This window comes from Lepisosteus oculatus, chromosome 19, assembly GCF_040954835.1.
Source record: "Lepisosteus oculatus isolate fLepOcu1 chromosome 19, fLepOcu1.hap2, whole genome shotgun sequence".
NCBI classification, from domain to species: domain Eukaryota; kingdom Metazoa; phylum Chordata; class Actinopteri; order Semionotiformes; family Lepisosteidae; genus Lepisosteus; species Lepisosteus oculatus.
Genome location: NC_090714.1, coordinates 2,222,507 through 2,245,028, shown reverse-complemented (window position 1 = coordinate 2,245,028; position 22,522 = coordinate 2,222,507). Strand labels below are relative to the sequence as shown.

General features: G+C 39.9%; 1 protein-coding gene across 4 annotated transcripts in view; it reads left to right on the top strand.

Moving 5' to 3' along the window:
- The window catches only part of prkar1b (protein kinase, cAMP-dependent, regulatory, type I, beta), a 76,826-nt gene extending 54,304 nt beyond the window's left edge, over positions 1 to 22,522 (top strand). For all 4 annotated transcript variants that reach the window (XM_015359786.2, XM_006636966.3, XM_015359788.2 and 1 more), the window contains 6 exons: positions 4,228 to 4,274; positions 5,911 to 6,069; positions 8,224 to 8,284; positions 13,249 to 13,370; positions 20,346 to 20,427; positions 21,465 to 22,522. In XM_015359786.2, coding sequence (XP_015215272.1) covers positions 4,228 to 4,274; positions 5,911 to 6,069; positions 8,224 to 8,284; positions 13,249 to 13,370; positions 20,346 to 20,427; positions 21,465 to 21,637 — 644 coding nt within the window. In that variant the 3' untranslated portion in view covers positions 21,638 to 22,522. The remainder of the gene's footprint in view (positions 1 to 4,227; positions 4,275 to 5,910; positions 6,070 to 8,223; positions 8,285 to 13,248; positions 13,371 to 20,345; positions 20,428 to 21,464) is intronic.

Here is a 22,522-nt window from a genome sequence, read left to right as displayed (position 1 = left end):
AAACTTTATAATATCATTAAAAGTTCTTAAACGTATTCAAGATATTAAGTTTAAAATGTCTGTGTTATATTGCCATAGAAAGAATCAGAATAATTTTGCAAAGTACTGTATAACGTACAATATATTTATCACCCTAGGAGTCTGAGCGGAATGTTCTCAAAGTTGTGTTCTTAAAAATAATTCACCACACAGATGCCTACCTTCTTTCCAGAGTTACAAAAGAGCTTGCAAACTATAGCAAGAACCAAAGTAGAGCCTGCCGAGTTACAGTGTATGATTGCTATCATGTTTGGCACTAGTTTTTACAATGCAAAGAACATTTTCATTGTTGTTCAATTTGATATTATTTAATATAAGAATGGTTCTGAATATGATTCCATATTCTGCATTATTTAAGCAGAAAGGTGAATACATTGATTGTTTATTATTCTTTGGGGGAGGGGGGATTTGTGCAAAACTTCAACCTTTTTTTACTTTTTGTCTGTCGCATGTCTTCTGTTATGAGGATAAAACAATTCTGAGGTAAAACCACACACTACCAAGGCTGTACTCTGTGATCTAGGTGGTTCAGGTCTGGATTGTGTCACTAACCAACTGGGACCTTGGTTCCTCAAGTTCCCAAGAGTACAGCCCGTGTAGCACTGGGATTAATCAGAGAGGACTCTCCTGGGTTAGTGGTATAACCGCAAACTCTGGAACTAGCTGGGTGACTTTGTGTTTGTTGGAAGAGCTGTCTGTGTGGCTATATGGCTTGTTGCTGGAGGGAAGAGTATGAAGGAAAAGTGATGCTTTCAAATCCGGTGCAGTAAACAACTTATGGAATAAAAAATGCACAGAGCTCGAATGGATGATGAAAACGTAAAGGGAGGAGAAATATGTTGTTTTCCTCGCTGTTCTGGCCATTTTTTTTGGAACGTTCGTATTGTTCTGTCAAATTTGTAATACCTCAATGGTATGAGAACTCTGAAAGTGCTCCAAGTCACAGAAGTAAATCTGAATAGCCGATGATGGTAAATGAAGGAAATGAGCTTTCAGCTGCATTCCCAGTGTGTTTGATGTAGTGCTGGAAATGAAATGAAACAAATCACCTACAGTACAAAGCAGTTCTAAACTCCCGTACGACTGTGGGATCTTTGTGCCTGCAGCTGGTAAATATTTGTACTTGGTACTCGGGTTTAGGTTAGTGGATATGAAAACAAAGCCTGCTGTGCACCAGGGATAATGGTTGGTGAGGAGGAGTGTGTTGACGAGTTCCTGATGGTATTTGATAATTATCAACTGAGCAAGCATGTGTGCAGCTTGCACCCCCTTTGCGACTTCTAGCCACATGAGTTATGGGCACCTTGCACATCATATTAATTAGCTTTGGGCCTTCTTTTCCTGATTGAATGACAGAACAGGGTTGTTAATCCTTCGAGTCTTCAGGGAACCTCTTAGGTCTTAGCTTTTACAAAAGTTTAATAATTTAACGTAAGAAAACACAATCAGACATTCCTTGTTGAGAAGACTAAGATTCTAGTCACGTCGAATGGTTGTTGTTTTGTGTGATCTCGCTTCTTTACTCGATGGTCTGTCTTTCTCGGCAGCATTGTTACCTCCCTGCGGCCCGGTCTTGCGAGATTTGGAAAGCAAGCAGGAGTTGGGATCTTAAGGAGCTGATCAGAAGCGAATGACTTCCAAGGATAAACGAGTTGCCGTTGAAAGTGCTGCTGGAGGTCCAATAGTTACCGTTCTTCCCTCTAGACCAGAATTTCTAAGTCTATATATCTACCATATTTATATGCCATATAAATGCAAGGAACTATTATGAGTGTTCTATTATTTTTCTAACTTGTTCGGATTTTGTGCACATGAGAAAAGATGTGGACAAATACTATTATTTATGAAGTGTGAGTAGGGAGCTGCTTCAGCAGGAGTAGGCTGCAAAGCCGCAGGTAAAGGATTATTCCATGCTGAAATGTGTCATATTGCTATTTATTGCATTTTAATCTTTATGACATCTATGGAGGGCACACAATGACTTGTAGGTAGTGTTGCTTCCTCACAGTTTCCTTCAGGTGCTCTGATATCAGCCTTCCAAAGACTGCTGGCTAGGTTCTAGGCTAATTGGTTGTTAATTGGTTGTAGTTATCAGTAGTATCGGTGTGCAAGCCCTGTGATGACCTTACGACCCAATTAACATGTAGTCGCGCCTACTACGTACTGTACATGTCCTCTTTCAGCCCAGAAAACACTGTATCAGACCAGCTGCTGCCCTTACCAGGAACAAGCTGCTTTCTGATAGTGAGGAGATGGGTGGTCTGATTTCTGCAAATAACCATGATAAAACATGGGGGGAAAATCTCTGTGGTCCCTGTCAAAACATCACTGAAGTACAGTAAGCCAATTCATTAACACCTCCACTGAAGACGTGTGCAGGTGTCTGATGATGGTAGGATTCCATCCTACACTCCAGCTCACCGGCCAAGGGCTAGTAATCCTGGTGTCTGCCCCGGGATAGTAACTCTAGTGACGGTGCTGCCTGCCTGAAGAACATTCTTGTTACGGTCGTGCAGCAGAGCGAACTTCTGTCCTGCTCACCAGTCTGCACTATCTTGGAAGCCAGGAACCACCTTCCAACTGGAGAATAACGGTATTAGCATGGGTTTAACCTTAGTAAGCTTTATGTTGATGTTTGCGTGTTTAGCATTTTGATTTTTAATATGGGGCCAGAACCTTCTGCCAACACAGTAGACAGCCATGTCGGTAACCAAGATGGCATTTCCCATGCAAAGGCTTTCGACCACTGTTACATTTTAGTTATTTTTGGTGTCGTTAAAAAAAAATGTTTTGCCTGGTAAATAAAAAATGCACACAGAATTTAATCTGTCTATACCACAAGTTTTAGGGTTCCACGGTTTTGATAAACCAGACATGGGAAAAAAGGTTTCATATGTCATAGTCCTAAACTCTTAAAAGGAGATGGACAGACAATGGATGTCTTAAATTACATTTGGGTTTTTCCTCTCAAGTCCGGAAAGATGTAATTAATGATTAACAAAAACCAAGAAGGAGCTGGTTGGTGAATATTTCCCATCCAACTGGAAATTCACGTAGATGCGTAGAAGCTCTGTGTGTAAAAAAAGCTGAAAAGTTTGACTTTAAAAAATAAAATAAAATTGTGAAAATCATTCCAGATACAGAAAACAATCCAAATTTTTAGAAACTCAAAGTTCAACCACCGAGCTCGTAATTCCCGGATAATTCCCAGATACTGCAGGAGCTCTGCTTCCCTCCCTCCTGCTGGATGTTCCCATGATCTGGCCACTGTGGGTTAGCTGGCTTGCAGTGGTGGCCTCAAAAGAGGCTGCATCTCTGCATAAATTTGTAGGTTTGGCAGGTTTCTCAATCCTCTTGGGAAGCTTGGTTTTGATGAAGGGCGTTGTATACGTCCAGGATCATGCGTTTACGAGTCCTGTAAAAGCATCCGATATGCTACAGTACATACCTGCTTTTGTTCACTCAGGGTTAATGTCTTTTAATCGTAAAAGGAGTTAATTGATGTAGCATTTACAGGAATACCTCGGATTACCTCTAAAAAACACCCATTGGGTATGTGAGCCAATGGCTGCATGCTGCTGTAGTATTTCATGTGTCCTAAACATGCTTATCATAAGTTCCACCCCCAAATCATGGCACACACCTTGTACAACCGGACAATTCAGCTGGAATACTTTCTCCTTATGTCCCATCTTCCGAGTGAGGAAAAAAAATCCCAGGTTCCCATGCTGAATCGTCAGCTCCCACAAAGTCCATGTCATTTCCTTGTATGTTTGCACATGTTATCAATAAGTCGAAAGGGTGTCGGCGCTTTTGTGCGGCACCGCAGTTGGTACTTGCGTGGCCATCCTTAAGCCAATAGCTGCCTATTAATAAAACAAAGTGTGGGGATTAAATGTTGACCATGGAAAGAAAAATATTTGTTCACCAGAAGCGGTGGCTCTTTCAGTTGCTGCTGGTTTTGGTCAAATTAATACAAAATATAATTCATACAATTAGCCTTTCAAATCACTGTGGGCCTCAGGGGGTAAAAGGAGACTGGGGAGGACACAGTAGCCTAAGCATTTTTCGGACCGCTGTAATCTCTTAGTTCTATGAAGTGTTTACAGAAAGATTTGCTGAATGAGGAAAAATCCTATTGGAAATGCCTTCCATAAGTCATTTAATATGTGGCGTTTTTCTTTGTAGGTGATGAGGGAGACAACTTCTATGTAATCGACCAAGGAGAAGTTGATGTAAGTAATATTCATTACAATTTCACAGTGTCCTCTAAAGAAACAAGTACATTGATTCCACAATTAGCCAAACTAATAAGTTCTGATCAGATCAATGAAAGGTGTAGACATCTTATATATATACATTGGACGTTCAGAATTATTAATTTACTATACTTCTATCTCGAATGAAACAAGCTATGTGTACTGTATATTTTTACCATCCTTCAATTTAAAATTGAAAGTGTTAGCCTGAAGATAATTAAATGGATATAGCTGTGTAGATGTCCACAAGCATCCTGTAAAATATGAAATATATAACAGAAAAGTTGAATGTTTTTTTTTTAATTCCATTGAAACTAGTTCCTCTTCTACAAAATTATACATGGACACGCTGGTTTTGAGATGGCAGGAATAATCTGAAAAAAGTCCCATTGTTGTGCAATCTTAGGAGAAAAGATAGCATTTAGTGAGAAATATAAACAGGAAACTACTTATCATTTTATGCAGAAAGGGACAAAGGTATGAAAAAAAAACAGAGTGATAGATCAAACAGGATTGGCTTTCTCTCCTCAATTCAAAACATATAAAGTACAGAGCCTCTCCTCCATGATCAGGTGAAGCATGACCTAGATGAGATGGCAACGGTGATAGAATGGCTACAATGCAGGAATCTTTGCTGTCTACTTGCACAGAACAAACTGTCTTTTTGAAAAGCTGATTAAATATTTACATAAGCGTCTTGTAGTTCCAGGAGGGTACTTTAGGTATCTCACTCTATCCTGTTGCAACCTGACTCGATAAAAAAAAAATTGGGAGATGGTGCTTACCCTTAGAAAGGTTATCTAAAATCTAAATTCATTAATTTGATTGATGGGTATTAACATCTCAGAGTCTTTTTAAAATCAACAAAGCGTGATACCAAGTGTACCCATTTTAAAATGTATTTATCAGGCTTGATATTCCATGACTAACACATGGGAACTGCCTGCAAGTCTCACAACTATGGTCTTGGCTGCTTCTCAAGCCCAGAACCCTGAAACCAGCAGCTGTCTGTTTCCTTGTTCCAGTGCTTGGATGATTAAAGTCCAGGCTGCCAGGAGACAGCTCCGTCAGACATTTGGACTGGAGAGTCTGCAGACACATCGCCCAAAAATACTCCCCCCAAAGACACCATAATGTTGCTGGGATTCCACAAAAACTGGCAAAAAAGCTTCCATTCTCATCTTAATTTAGCTGTTTTCTTTTTGTGGTGTTTTCAGCATTCAGCAGGTTTATTTTTTCTGCATTAGTGTTTTGTGTGAGAGAAAGCTCTTGATCGTTTCAGTGGCCTTAAGACACATGGAAGATAGAGCCTGCCACTGTAATTTTTGGTTTCATAAAACGTCTTGACATTTTACGCTTAACGTTGCGACGGTTCTGCTTGTCGATTTTTGTAAGTGTTAAAGAAAAGCCAAACCAATACACTGGAAGGGGGAGGGAGCTGGGCATTTACAAAGTCAACAACTCAATTGTGCTCGACAAACACGAGCTGAAACTTCATCCACAAAAATAGGGTTTGTCTTCCATCTTCACAACTGGGAATCGTTGCGGCTTTAAGCTTTGTGTTTTGCGTGTTGTTGTATCTTTTTCCCTCTATGTGTCTGTGTGTCCATAGGTCTATGTGAATGGAGAATGGGTGACCAGTATTGGGGAAGGAGGCAGCTTTGGGGAACTTGCCCTGATCTATGGGACCCCTAGGGCAGCAACTGTCAAGGCCAAAACTGATCTCAAATTATGGGGGATTGACCGGGACAGCTACAGGCGAATACTCATGGTAAATGCAAGATTTCATTATGGGACTCAGTGTTTCACTATCTCATGGGTCCCAGAAGAGTTCCTACATTGTTCATTCGCTCTGTTCATTTCAAGTCCTGTGACTGGGTAAAGGCAGGATCTCCTCTCTGGTCATGATAAATGTGTAGCCACAAGGGTTGTACAAAACAAAACAGACCCTTAATCTAAGCAGGAAAATCGACAGCTCCTTATCACAACTCAGCATGTTTGTTTTGCTTTGTTCTAGTTAGCTGATTGGTTTTACAATTTAGTGGTTAATCAAGTAACTTGTTGTCATATTTGTTTTGCCAGCCTTTATCTATTTACTTCATATGGCGGGAACAAGCTTTTTACCCAACATTTACCCCAGAAACACACAATATTACATAATAATACATATTTGGTATGTTTGTCAAATAGTTCTGGAAAGATTTTTGCCTTCTTAGTTATGTTAAAAGGGAATCCTACAGAATCATAAAAAAAGTGTTTTGCAAAGGTCAATAATTACATGCTTTCAAGATTTTATATTAACAGAGCACATACACAGGGTGAGGTATTCAGCCGTTAATTGCACATTGTGTTCTCCAAGTAAAACTTTCCCTCATAAAAACAGGCATGGTGAATTTGCTTTTCTGTGTGCTTGCACTCTGTACAGTGGAATTTGTGAGCTGCACCGTCAATCCAGAGAGATTTTTCCTAGGGGAATAACTAGAATTTTATTGGTGTTATAAAAAATCAAATCCAGTTATTCCACTAAAAAAATAATAAAACATTTGATCAGAAATGCTGTGGAACCAAGTCTTAACATTCCCGATGCTCAAGCACAAACGTAATTTTTGAAGTCTGGAGACGCAGAAAGTTGCATGAAATGAAACAGGCCTAAGATTCTATTTAGTTACTGATTTAAGGTCTGCTCCCGATGTTGTTTATGGCACATGCTGGACACTAGTGCTTCTTTAGCGTGGATGATGTTAAATAGTCTTAAAAGGGAAGAAGACACTGCTTTATGTTAAAGAACTGACAGGGATTATACACTGCACCGAGTTTGACAAGACTTGTAACTTTCCTGGCTACTTTATTAAGAGTGCTCTAAGGGACTGTATATACACTCCAGCCTATTTCCCTACAAAAAGAGAGGTAGATTTGAAAGAAAGGAAACACAGGCAGATTGCCTAACTTTGACCTTTACGTTATCACGAAGGCCTGATTGATTTGCTGTTGTGGAATTGTCTTCGTTTAAAATAAGACTTTCCGTTTTTGAACGGTTTCAGAACCTCACCGATGCCTACTGTAGCTGTCAGAATTCTAATAGACAGCAGCCCACCCTTTTATTACGGCTGTGAGGTTCATTTGTACTACACAAATTACTTTTTATAGACTAAAAAAAGAGAGAAAAGAATTTAATAGAAAAAAATAGATGTTGCAAAAATGCCTTTAATTAAAATAACTGGAGTTTAGTTTAAACACTGTAATGCAAGGGTACGTGTTTCTTCTTGGCCTCAATTAAATTAAAGGGAGGAATTACAGAGTACCTCTTCTGTATTTTTTCCATATGTAAAAATGCACATTTTTGACTTCTCTTGTTTTTCCTAAGGGCTACATTAACCTGATCACAGTGAAAAGACATTTTTTGATCTTTCTTTTTCTGTCTAGACATGCCAGTCAGTGCTATTTTTTTTGCTGCAACACACAGCAATGTTAGGGAAACCCCCTGTGCATGTGAGTGGGATGGGTCATGGGATGGGACTTGTGCTCTCTGCTGTAGGATGGACCTTTTCTCGGTTTTAAACTGTAATTGGAATTTTTTACACACTGTTGCAAACGTCTTGCAAGGTCCCCCTTGCTTGTCTTGAAAAATAAATCCGAATCACGTTCCACACTTGTGACATTGCTGTCAATTTTCCATAATCATGCTTCTCTTTTTGGAGGGTCTTGCTGATGGGCCTGTCACGTTTGCGTCAGGTGAGCACATCAAGCACTGCTGTCTCTGATCTCTTTCACGAGGGATATGTTTTCCAGAGGCTGTCACCCACATCACAAGCGCAGAAGAAAATCAGAGTCAGCAGCTGTCGAACCAATTCACCGGTTACTGACTGTGGCCCTTCTCTCCATCTTTCTCTTTTCCTCCATTTCTCCTTTTATTTTTTCCCAACAGGGCAGCACGCTGAGGAAGCGGAAGATGTATGAGGAATTCCTGAGCAAGGTCTCCATCTTGGGTCAGTTGTCTTGTGTGTGAAATCGCCGGTCACCGCCGCACACTCAGCACCTAGACAGTTCTCTTTCTGAAGCACGAAGATGGCCATTGACTCCTTTCGAAAAGCTAAAACCCATTTCTAGCATGGGATTTCTGGACAGATAGCACATGGCAGCTCAGACAAGCTGACTCAGTTATGGAAACATTTGCTGTAACTCACCGAATACCTTAACAGTTATGTGGAAGAAACATCCTAAAGGAATTCCCTGGCTTGTGGTGATTGGAGCTCGGTGGAGCTTATGAGACGTTGTGGGACCTATACACACTGAGTGTGGCAATTATCCCATGACATCAAGCCCAGTCTTTAATCAGAAGCTGAGTGGGAATGTGACAGGGGGTTGCCTGGTTAGAGGATATAACCTCTGTCAAGTAAGCTAAATAAACTGACACCAAAGAGCTCACAGGCCCCAACTTTTTTCCTCCATGCCTTTTTATAGCCCCTCAGAGGCCGTCTTCAAACAGCTCCTTCAATTTTTGTCCTTGGCTTTTTTGTTTTTCTTTGATTATTTTGATAGCCACAAAATTGGGACAAGCACTTGACGTCCTTCAGTACGAATAAAACAACAAAGACCTAATCCCCAAACAACCAATCTCCATTCCCCAAACAACAACTTCCCATAAGTGGGAAAATGTTAACCGTACCGTGAAATGTCAATTCTATGGAAGCAGGATCACATTACCACTTGAATAGTTAGGATCTTGAATACCACGATGATGTTTAAAACATCTCTGGTAAAGTGCCCATCAGTCACGAGCAATCAGGCAAATCTGTTCCTAAAGGGTTTTTTCCAGACAGTTTTCTTTCCACCAAGTTATTTTATAGTGCTGGATAGTTTCCTTTTAATCTGAGTAGAAACTCTACAAATTAAAATCGAAGGTTTGTTTGAAGGGCATACAGTATATAGTCCAGGCTTTTTGCCCAAATACATTTTAACAAATCCTGATAAAACGTTCTGTTGTCAGATATAGTTGTGCAATGTTGCAATTTTTATTTCGGAGACAGATCATTCCCAGAATGCTAACACATCAGTTTTAGCTGTAAGTGGTTTATGTCTGACGTGTACTTTTACACATCACTAGCAAGACTACCTGCAAGCAGTTTTCCATACCTGAATTTCATATCTTCTGTTGGTTGCCTTAAGCATACATCATCACTTTCTGCATTAAAGAATAAACAAACATACACATACATATAATAAATAAGCATAAATAATAAATTATACATCTGATAATGTTTTTGCAGATTTCACTTGACCTGATTCCAAAGGCAGCCAATAGCCAGCAAATGTTAAAAAGCATTGTCGCACAACATCACACAACGTCAGGGCTGATCCTCAGATTAGTATTTTGTTTGTGTGTTTTTTCTCCCTGTTTAATCAAACCCACAACTCCACAACCAAGGCCACCATTAAGAACCTGTTAGAGCTACATGGCGTTACTGGCTAATTGTGTTTAGGGATGTGCAGTAGTTCACCTTGAGAGGTCACTGCTAGATTAAATGGTGTAGGTTCCCTTACATTACAAAACATTTGACTTGATCTGTCAGAGAGAGTTACCAGTAACAGCTTTTTTGATTTAACTTTATTCATTTTTACTGTGTTCCTGATTTTTTTTAACTTTTCCTCTTTCAAAAAATAAACCTGATCCCAAAAAGGCTATACCAAAAACACATTTCCTTTGATTTTGAGGTTACTGGTTGAATCCCATCTATTTTCCAGTGTTTTCCAGAAAATCTGACTTTCAGATGCTAATAATTAAAGTCAGACTGTGTAGATGTTTGAATTGAAGTACGATTTTTTAACAACTTGAAACTAAATGTTATGATTACTTTATCCAGGTGGCTCAATACCTTTTCGGATATATTCAGGTGATTTAAGTACTCATCTCTTATTTTTTTTTACTAACACGCTGTCATAAAACGTTACACTGTCACATCTAAAAGTACCTGTTCTGTGTTTCTTAGCTCCTAAGAGTGTTCTACTTAATAGCAGAAATATCTTCCTAATGTCTTCCTTAAGTACAGTCTCCTTCCCTCTACATGGCTTCCTTACACAGCTGAACAAAGGATTCTTTTAATAGCAATCTGAACCTGGCAGCCGGCAGCAAACCCCTATTGTCAGCCCTTTGCCGTTCTGTTTGATATTAACCCAGATATCCTCTTCTTACTTCGTAAGTTCACTGGCGGCACTCAGCTGCCACCTAAATTGAAATTCTAGGCTGCTCGTCCACATTATCACCACTGTTTTTACTAAACAGACCATAACCATCCACATTACAAGAACACTGTGGTATTATGTAGCAGCACAAAAACACACACACAAAAAAAAAGAGGAAAAAATATGGTCTCTGCGAAGACGTTGAATGGGGACTGGGGAAAAGAGATTGTGTATTTAGGCTCAGTGAATCTCAATACAATAAGAAATCGAGAAATTGTTCCTCGTCCGTTTATTACTCCTCCATGGACCTGCGGTGTCAGGCCAACCCAGGCGTGTCAGGTGTTCCTGAACAATAATGTGCCTTTTAGTGTTCCTGAAGCTTCTAGAACATTCAGAGCCCCGGAGCTTCTAGACCATCTCCAAGGCTCGGTTTTAAATTTCACACGTGACTTTTTCCATCTGATCACACCATTACAGCTTCATCACGTCGTCCTGACTCTGGGATCACTCAGAACCTACACTGTCCATCTACAGATTTAGCTTTTTGAATCCTCCTTATTTGTTATTGTAATAGATTTGTAATGTTTATTTTGGATCATGATCTTCTGTTATTTGGCGTAATATGCTGTAGTAGGCATACCCATGGCATATATATGGTGTAGAAGAACCGTTCCCCCAATATAAATGTTTTTTTTTGTTATCCAAGGGCAGTCCAGGAACATATTCGCTGAGAATAAGGAGGACTGGATGTAAAATGCTAATTATTAAATGAATAATTAAAAAAATTATACATTAAATTATTGTATTCGTAGTGGAAGGCTTTGGACTGTATGGGGTGTGATCAGCAAAGAGGTAAACATTAGGAAAAAAGTGAATGTCTCGTGAATCTTTGTGGAAACTGAAAACTGTCATTTTGAGGTGCTATTGAGACAATGAAGGAAATAATCTGGGGTGAATTGGCAGGGAGTGGACACCAAAGAAACATTGGCAGTGATTCATAATGCCTGCAGTTGTGAAAGAAGCAGATGATCTCCTTTCACCACTTTTGTCTGAAAGACATTGGACTGCAGTGGCCAGAACACACTGCATTTCAACCTCCCGAGCGCAAATGTACTCCTCTCTCTGTGCTGTGCATTTACACAAGTGCACAGAGTGTTTATGGTTTGGTGCCGATGAAAAGAGCAAAAGAAGTAAATGTGCACCAGGCTGTCGCTTCGAGTTAAAAGATGCTGCACATGTATGTGTTGAAACATTGGATTTATTCTGCCGAGAAGCGGTTTGATGGCTGTTTCCAGTTATTTTTTGTGTTTCTTCGGGGTTTCCTCTAGTCGTTCAGATGAGTTTGTTTGCTAGTTAAGGCTTTAACACACAGATTTAAAGCAACCACACTTCATAGCTGAGTGGTTTAAAGTGAGGTGGGATGGGCCATCAAACCAAAGTAAAGTGTTTGAACAGAACCAATTAATCCTATTGATAAACGATACAGACATTCTTCAGGTGCCAAATTGCTTCCGTAAATCATGACTATCTTTAATCTCCACAGGATGACTTCTAAAGAGGGCTGCTCCATTGTAAAATAAGCAGCATTTAAGACTCTGCTTAGAAGACCTGCAACTGTTTTTCCACAAGCTATATTTTAGTTAAAAAAAACACTGATTTTACTGCATACCTGTGTTCCCTCCTGTTAACTTATTCATTTCAATAAATGTTTATAGTGTTTTTTTCTGGAGCAAAGTACTTTGAAAATCACGCTCTTAAATCACACTCTTAATGTATAAATGTGTTGTCTAACAATATTGACAAAGTTTTTAATTTGAAATATTGGTTTCAAAGAAACTTAAAGTATATTAAGGGAGAATATACTGTTTATACGGGAACTGTATAGATATAATTGTAGTGAACAATCTTCCATTCCAATCCAGAATAATTATATTTTTTAATATAATTAACACCACCTCCTGATTGGTTATTTATTTTTACTCTCTTTTGGTGTATAAAATTTGTTGCTGGTCTGTGGGATTCTGTTTAGCAATTAGTGCTTGATTAACAAATGGAAATGTTGCAAAGGAAACACCGCTTACAGTATGACGGACATAATTTAACAGCTACTCACTAGAGCTGTGCTAGTACTCATCATCTTCATGTAATTATGGGCTGCTTGGTGGTGCAGTGGTTAGGCATTGCTGCATCACAGCACTGGGGCCCTGGGTTCAATTCTGGACCCAAGGTGCTGCCTGCGTGGAGTTTGTACTGTATTGTTTGTACTGAGAACCTCTGTGTTCGCTTGGGTTTCCTCTGGGTACTCCAGTTTCTTCACACAGTCCAAAGACATGCTGGTGGGTTAACTGGGTCCTGGTGAAATCTGCCCTGGTGTGAGTATGAGTGTCCTGTGTGCCCAGTGATGGACTGGCACCATGGCCTTGGACCTGGTGCACGCCCAGGATAGGCTCTGTCTCCCCCATGACCCTGAATCTGGAGAAAGGATTAGAAAAGGGACAGATGGATCTTCATGTAATTAAAACTGCCATGGCTCACAATGCTGAATGCTGGTCTCACGAGGTGGGGGGCTTATTTATTTGAGTTCCACACAGTTATAGTTTGTTTTTCTAATATTTCTAGAAAGTTAAAAATAAATGTAGTCTGGGCAACAAGCAAGTCAAAAAGCTGGAGTCGAGATTTCTGGCCAGTGTTGTTTGTGAAGGGAAAAGGTCATTCATTTTGTATCACTCAGTCCTGCACGTCCTGAGCATCTCTTTTTCCGATGGTGTAGAGTCCTTAGACAAGTGGGAACGCCTGACTGTGGCCGATGCTTTGGAGCCTGTCCAGTTCGAAGACGGGGAGAAAATTGTGGTCCAAGGAGAGCCGGGAGATGACTTTTTCATCATCACAGAGGTGAGAGCCTGTGTGTGTGGTCGCGGGGTACCATTTCTCAGTTGCTAAGGTACAACATCATTTTTCCAACTGTCGCTTCGGTTTTATCTCAGCACCAAGGTCATTTGAGTAATAAATTGAATAACCTCCTGCTTTGGGGTGGATTTTAATGCATGTTTTTAGGAAATGTCAGCCTAACTTTAAAAACAGTGCCTAATGTAACATTTAACTACTGCTTACAGAAATGACTGAAGTCTGAAGCAGTCTGGGGGGAGATTAATGATGATTAAAAGTGTCAAGCTCTTGCAGTGACTTTTGTGAAAGGCCTGTAGTATTCAGGACGCTGTTAAGTTTTTGGTTTTGCAGATAACATTCAGTACTCAAATTCAGCCTGTTGGTGTATGTTTGTATGTATGATACACCACAATCATTTATATCTTCCAGTTGTTCTTTTAAATTAGGAACTACAATTAAAATAAGCTGTAGATCCTGACCAAGTGGCTCACCCCTTTCCCATTTCTTTGAAGGGGAAGGCAGCTAGAGAGACTGGGCTGCTGGAGGTTTCACACAGCTTCTTTATGAGGAAATAAATCCTGTGATTTAACAAGCATTTCATTAATTCCGCACACAGGATTTTTACTGTGTTGAGAAATGGGCTCTTTCTTACATGGAGCATTCTCATGTCTTTGTTGAGTGTCCGTACTCTGTATGGGTCTAACAATGCAGCCAGTGACTAGCAGGGACTGAACAAATAACAATCACTGCAGCTGAAGGGGAGCCCTATTATCACTGTGCTGACGGACATATTGCTCTTATCCTTTTTGGCCAACTCACAGGTTCCACCTGCAGCCCTTAGCTGTTTTTTTCCCATTTGCTTTGCTGTCCTTTTTTTTTTATTTACAGCTGCTGTTCTTGGCTTTAATTGTATTTGAAGGCCCCGTTGAACCTATTGTTTTAAGCAGGTTGCTCGCCTCATTTCTTCCTATTTTTCGTGATGGCTGCCATTCGGACTCACACACAGATAGTGATATTCCAGAGTGGCTAAAGGTTTTTTTGAATAGGTGAGGGCATCGGACTTAAAAGGTAAAAACTAAATGTGTAAATGTATTTATCCATTTTTAGTTGTTCTGAAACATTTCTCTGATGTTTGAGAACAAGACCTAAGTGTTGAAGATGGAAGTTAATGGATTTTAAACTGAGGTTTTGAAACAAAGTTAGATAAGAAACTGTTTAAAAGTGTCCCTGTGGGACTGAACTCAGTGCCTGCTCAGCCAGTTGTAATTGCAAATAGAAAGGCTTGTGATCATTCTCTCTTGTTCTGGGAGAGATGGGAATAGTGGTGATGAATGGATAACCTTTAAAGTATACAAAATAAAAGTAAAAGCAATCTGGTAATAGGGATGCTAGGCTAATTGACTAAGTTTTGCATACTTTTATTCATTATAATCCTCAAAACACAGAAAGCAGGTTTTAAGATGTTACTCATATTAAAGTCTAATTACTGTTAATTCCCCATCTCTGTATCACATTACATGATTGCTTTTACATATGATAATGTTAAAATAGCCTGTACTTTAATTTTTGTAATTTGTTTAAAGTTTTGGGGAGGAATTTTCAATACATTGTCTTTATGTTAATAGTGTGACTTGATCCTGACATTTATTTTTAGTGAAGTATAAATTAATTTACATTCTCGATGCACCCGTGTATGCTGTTACCTGGCTAACAGATGAGCTGAGCACAAAAAGAAATGTTAAAATATCATCGATGAAAAAGGAACTATTTTAATTGTTCCTCTCTATTATTCTTTCATTAGCGGCTCTATATTTCAGTTCAGAACACATACTCTAAATAATGTAGTGATACTATAGAAGAAATCAAATTGTCTTTAATTGCAGATCAAAATAAGAATATAAAGCTGTATACCTGCTGCAAAATCAAATATTCTTGGTTAAGCCTTTCAAGAAATGTAGCTCATGGACACTGATGCCAACATACCAAGTTCACCGTGTGATCCTCCCATGCTGACAAACTAAACTGATCAGACTGTCTCGAACACTGTTCATTTTGTTCCCCCTGAAGAGCTCAGTTCTGTTACTCTGTTAACTGGGATGATGAAAAAAAAAGTTGTCATTTAAGATTGGGATGTCCAAATGTTAAATTCCTTTTGTAAGACGAGACAAACATTTAATTTTCAGATATTTCCATACCCCGGTTTCCCACTGTGCTTTTCACACAATGTAAGCACAGAATCAAACTTTCCCAGACGGGACAGATGTGGAATGTGGTTTCCAAGGTCAGGAAACTGTCCCTTGAGGGATATCTGAAATTACGGTGAAAACTTTAGTGGTCTTTGAAAATGTACTGCAATAGAGACAACTGGCAAGTTCATGGGATGGCTCTTTGCTGAAAACAACACTTCAAGTGCTAATCACCTTCAAGGTGGTGTAGCCACATGCATTTTGTTCCCCCAGAAGGCTGAGATAAGTTGTGCCAGCTTTGCTTTTGTTTTTAGCTTTATTTCGGTGGTTTGTATGGCCACTAAAAAATAATGTAAAAAGGCCAATTGCGGATTTTAAACAGAGAGCAAAATGCAAAAAGATATACGTTTCTTTTATAACTATGGGGATAGAGCCCCGATGGAAATTGACATGTTTTCATTTTTTTCTGCATTGCACAAACAAGTCTATACAAAACATTGTTAAATCTGGTACCTATTCCATAACATAGGCTCACACTTTGTCGTGAAGATTGCTTTGTATTATTCAAGTTACAGAAACTAGCTGCAGTAGTATTCAATTTAAATGTAATTGTAGGACGTGCATACAAAACAAAAATACAAACCCAGTTTCTGATTAACTGTTATCCGTGATCGATACACTGCAAAAGTGTGTTTACACTAGTGTGTTTTCTTTGATGCAGTGTCTTTCGGTTTCACTTTAAATTCAGTGATAGTTATTGGGTTTACAGTTTCAGTTTTCTGTGCTGGGCTACACCCTTATCGATGAGTTTTTCATCTCTTTTAACACCAGATCAGAATTCCTGCACAGCTCTGATTATACAGCAACAGAATGGTTGCTGAGTAGGCCTTCCTGATTAAAGCTGAAGATAATTTAATCTTGGTATAATTAAGGTTTTTTTAATTGAAAGTGTTTATCTGGGACCTTAAGTTTAGACCTTAAACCTGTTAAAAAAACATTACAGTTATAATTGGGTACTTTCGCTTCTTAAAGAAAATGTTAGATTTTTAACATGAAATGTTAAAAAACTGCCATGGCATCTGAAAGTTTCTGTACAATAGGCTTATCCAAAAGATTTCCTTGCATATCCTCTTTCCAGTGTAAAGTTACCATGCCCAATCTGTTGTTTGTCCCAGTATTTGCTCAGTAGTTGTTTCCTGCTTTTAAGTTGTGACAGTTTGACATGTCAGCCCAGATCTGACCCTCCCCTCTGAGACTGCCCCAGCAGTATCAAAGAGCAAAGGAGCAGGTTTTTGCGAGATGGATTAACATAGCCACCGCCTTGGGCACACACAGCTATCTCGGTATTAATCTTTCCAGAAATACAGAACGATTAATTATTAATTAGGATGATTGATGAAGTCTGGCAACCAAAGTTTGTATGAGAGGGCTCTGAAGGTTTTTTTGGGGGGTTTGTGTGTGTGTGTGTAGATCAGTCTGGGTTATTTTCTCTTACCTGAGGAAAGATAGTTGTTTTCATACCGTGTGTGTGCCGGGGTTTGTTCATATGAGTCTTTGGGGGCTTTCCAGGTCTGGCACGCTCTAGCATATAAACTTTGAACCAAGCCTGCACAACGTTATCTGAAATTCCATTGCTACGGGCTGTGCTGTACACGCCTGCTTGTGTTCTCATTTATATGTGCAGCTTTCAGGTTCTTTCCTCGCTAATGCTTTCTCCATCATTCTGCCTGTCAGAAGTTAAACATAAAATGCTTTACGTTGTTTTTCCAAAAATCAAGGCTTGTTGCGTTGCCCTTATTGTTCGCGATGGTAAATTAAAGCAAAGAATATCGCCTTAAAGAGCCCCCCCCCCCTTCTCCTTCTGACTAACTAAGATATTGCTAAAGTAAACACCGTCCATACCTTGGCCTTCACTGCATTAGCTAAGATTACGCTTGTTGTCTGAGCTTCTCATTACATTCTGAACAGCCTTGCTCTCCCTCTCTTTTCTGTCTCTCCTCTGTCCGCACTTCCTAACGTGCTTGGCTGTCATTCATTTGCCCTCCAAAATGCTGCTTCTTCCGTTTGCAGGAGAATAGAGCTCTTTGTTTTGGCCTTAAAACATGAAATACTGCAGGTTTCTTTACCCTTTTTGTTTGCCCAGGGCAATCATCTGTCCCTAGACATCTACCTGCGTACCTGCTGCACCTCCCTTCAATTCTGTGTGACGGTGGGAGCAGCACCTATCTAGTATGATCATAAAACAAATCAAAGTTGCAAACGTTTATGACAGAAGAAACTTGCCAAGTTATACCCACATCTACTGCGGTGTCCGAAACAGAAAGATTTTCTCCTGGAATGGCACAACTAACCCTTATGCTCAACAGAAAATGTTAGCCTTTTGCCTGCACTGAAATAACTGGGCTTTTTGTACAAGGCAGACTGCATGCATTTATTTTCTTCACTCTTACATGGTTTTTGTTTGCTGTATTTTGAAGCAGGCTGCGATCCCTTCTCCTTGTTCTGTGCCCTTTTGTCTGTAGTGAAACACTCTCTGTGGGTGGTGGCCTGTGCTTTTGTCTCATCCCCAGACATGATCATCTTTGTGGACCTTGATGAAAGTTAAGCCTCGGCTGCATAATCCAATATAAATTTGCCATTTTATTGACTCAGCGGACTTTTTTTTGTGTTGCAAAAGCGGCGGAGACAAATAAGATAATGCGTTTCATTCAGGAAAGACTACCACTTTTCTTCCTCTTTTTTTTTCTCTAATCTTCTGTGACTTTTACTGCCGTGAATCTCCTTGATATGTCTGGAAGGAGGAAAAATAGTGCCGTTATTGGCAGTTGTCCACGTTTCTTGGCACACATTCTGCTGGGGCTTTTTTTCTCTGGCATTGAATTGAACTATCATTTGATGGTTTTCCCACAGAAGCTGACGATGAGCTACCAGCCCCAGGCCAAGTGTTTAATATGTGACTAATTCCAATCTGGCACTTTAAGAAGCAGTGAAGTAATCCTCTCTTAGCAAGTTGTGATGTAGCTAAACAGCACCTATTTTACATGTCTGTGGCTATTTAGAACACCTGGACCTTGATATTAATGTAAATGTAAAAGTTGTAGCCAAACACTCAGCTCTGCTGAATCGTCGGCACCTTTGTCTACCTCCACTGAAGGTGGAAGCTATGATCAAATCTCTTATTACAATGATAGAGAATCTGGACCCATCTGGAGCAGCTGTTGCTGAGAACACAGCCCAGCCCATGGTTTAGGATGTTTTTTCCATATGACTCACAGCAATGCAAGAACCTTAAAGGTTCTGCCGGGACCCAAGCGAAGATAAATGTTTAATGTTCTACCTCAGTGAATTCCAGCTTTATTAGTATGATTTACAGTCCTTATTTGGACACTTGAAATGTGTAGTTTAATGTTATTTTCAGGTAATTATTAACCATTTAGGTGTTATACTATGTGCACAAGGAAAGCACATCTAAATCACTATTTTAAATCAAATTTAAAAGAAAAGAAAAGAACAATATCAAGATCGCCATCATGGATCCTTTGTGTTCACATACTGTATAGTACATATTTTCATGATCTCAACTACTACAATATATTAAGTGTTTGTTCTGTAATTTCAGAATATTAACAAAGAATACACTGTTTGTCTCTTGTAGCAGACTTCCCTGTTGGTCCTATTTCCAATGTCAGGAGGCCCCTGTTTTTATTTTCTGTCCGTCGAAAACAAAAAACTAGGTGTCGGCAGCACACAGGTGGGACGACTGGCAATAGGGCATCCCAACACAAACTCGCACATGAAGCTTATCTGCAGATGCTTTGTAGAAGGTTTATTTTGGAGGGGGGACTGCTACGCAGATTGAGAAGATACATCGCCCCTTTTGGCTCGGTTTGGCACGCGGCTGCAGCGCTCTCAAGCTCTTCGGCGTGTTCGCAATGCTGGAGGTGTGCGATTGGTCGTAGTGTGTGCGCTGCCCGTGTACTCCAGGCAGCTGCTTCTCCTCTCTGTGTTGCAGGTGTTTCACATGGTCAGTAGCGTCAGGGTCTTTGGGCTGTAAAACCGACTAATCTATGTTTTTACTTATTTTCGATGGAATGACATGTGCTTTATAAACAGCTGTGGGGTAATGGAGTTTTTCTTCTCTAGGTTTCTGAAAGTTTGCCAAAGTCCTGTCTTACCATGCCTGCAGCAGGTTTCCTACTTGAATCATACACTTTCTTTTTTTTTACAGGCTGGTCAGTGCAGTAAACTGTAGGAATTGAAAACTTTTTCTCGGTATGGATGTGCTTGAAATAGAAAAATACAAAGTCATAACCAGGAACAGCTTCTTTGCGTTCTTTCATAGGTAGTCAGAACTGGTTAATATGTTCCCAGCCTGACTATTCCCTGGGGATCTTCATAAGCTGGTTTTTACAGGGTAGTTGAGTTTCTTACATTATTTTTGTGTGCATTTCCTTTTGGCATGAGTAGAATTTTAATGAACTTAATGACCCATTATAAGGAGAATGTTGGCTTTTGCCTGTAGTTTCAGTCTCTTGGGATCAATAAGGAGGTAAGTTGAGTCCAGTAATGTAAGCTGGTGCCATCCTGTTAATGGTCATTCACTAATGACGTGCAAATGCAGTACTCCTTGCGTGTTGTGTGTGCTCATCGGTTGTGTCTTTTGAGAAGTCTGCCCAACCTGGTGTCAGCCTGATGTAGAGAGCAGAGCTGAAGTGAACACAAGGGCCCAAGTTCAGTGCAGGTAGAGAAGAGAGCTCCAGTCTCACTGCTGTTCCTTCTTTCTGGACTTGTGCAGGGCACTGCCTCTGTTCTGCAGCGCAGGTCTGACAACGAAGAGTATGTGGAAGTTGGAAGACTCGGACCGTCAGATTACTTTGGTCAGTACATTTTTCACCTCTTGCTTATTTCTTTATTCCTGTTCTCAATGTGCCGTTTGTCCTGTATTACTGTTAACACAACGTGGGGGATCTATCGGACTTGAACATATGGTGCAAGTGTTTTTTTTTTGCTTTAAAATGATGTATGCACTCTTATGGAAAAACAACTGGAAAATGACCAAAAGCAAATGGAAAATTTGGGAAAACATTATTGTCTCCAAATGCAAATGTGTAACAGAAAGGAAGAAGGAATAGTTTTGCTGCAAATTATTCTGATCAAAATCCCTCTTATTTACAATCATGCCTGTTCATACTGTGGGCATTCGGTCACACAACAAATAGCTTGTGGCAGCTTATTGTAACCAGTCTTCACTCAGTCTATGGGTGTGTAGGTTTGCTTTTCACTTTATCAATGGTCTGAGAACAGAGGACAGACCAATCAAGTCCATCAGTGTAAGTAAGTAAGTGCTTTGGTCTTCAACTTCAAATAACAGAGGTTCCGTTCTGGTCTGTGTTATGGGATCACTTCCATGTTGAAAAACCAGCCCTGCACCTGCAAGCTGCTTCCCTGTGGGTTTGAGTGGCCATTGAGAAGGAGGAGTGAAAACACAGCACTGGATAGATCCAGTGGTGATGCCCCAGCTCTCCATACTAGCTATTGTGATCAGCAAAGTACAGTAACACAACTGTAGTCTTGATGTCTCCTGCAACTGAAACACTGCATACAGCTGTCGTTTTGGCCAGAGGCTTTCACTTGACTGCTGAGCTGTGATCTGATATTTGCAGTCTTCAGTTTCAGGCACTGGCTGTTGCAGGAGAAAGACGTAACAATTTACCCGTTTCCCCAGCTAACCTGATACGGCAACTCTAAACCGCAGGAACGTCCAAACTCTACAATGTGCGAGTAGAAATTTAAAACCATCTGAGAGCGGCTCAGCTTTGGCTTGGAGCGCTCTCAGTATGGTGCGATCCATTTATCGGTGACTCGATTTCCCATCCGCAAATAATGTTTCTTTTCCCGCTTTCCTCACCCTTAGGGGAAATAGCACTGCTGTTGAACAGGCCCAGAGCAGCGACGGTGGTGGCCCGCGGGCCCCTGAAGTGTGTCAAACTGGACCGCCCTCGTTTCGAGCGCGTGCTGGGGCCCTGCTCCGAAATCCTGAAGAGGAACATCCAGAGATACAACAGCTTCATTTCTCTGACCGTGTAATCGGCTACCTGGCAGGATTGCTGCCTTTTTTTTTGTGTTATCTCGTGCACTGCGATTTGACCTGTGCTGTTGCGTAGCTTTATTAAAAAAAAAATGAGTTGTGCATTTCATGTGCATTTTTATGTAAGGGATGGCAGATGCACTAGAATATGTATTTTAAAAAAAAAAGTTATACGATGTAGATTGTACATGGGTCTGTTGGCCATACAGTGGAAGAGTGGATCTTAGAGTTTCGGTTCAGGTTTATTAGATTTCTGTGCCATGTTTACTTGAAAAATTATTTTGCAGCCTATGGTGAAAACATTTATTGATTTCCTCCCCCATTTTGTTCCAGCATTTCCTTTTAGTTTACTACTTTTGAATGTGATATATTCTGTGTACGAATGGTGAAGCAGGTTTACTATAACTGGAATTTTGAAATTTAAAATTGAAGCGTCTTTTACAACATTAATGTTTAAATAAGTCAGAAATCCCTGTGTGATATTACGAACACCTGTTTTGTTTTTTGAAAATATATTGTGCAAATGTTTTGTAACTGGATATAAGCACCTTAATGCCGTGTTTACCTTCCAAAGCAAAAGGTCAGTAGTATTATAAATTATTGAGTAACAATCAGTTAAAACATTCTCAGGAGCACACTTTCTCATCCATAGCTAATATTGAATATATGTTCTGTTGAAACTGAGGGCATGGCACCTGTCATAACTCCTGAACTTTTTAATATAACATCAACTGTTTAGACCTAGTTATATACCATAAGTTAAATAAAACACTGCTCTATATCAATCTACTGTACACATCAAACCTTAATTAATCCTTTCATATGACATATTTCACGTCGATTATCTGAATCCCAGCGCAAATAAAGCATAACCTTCTGATCTA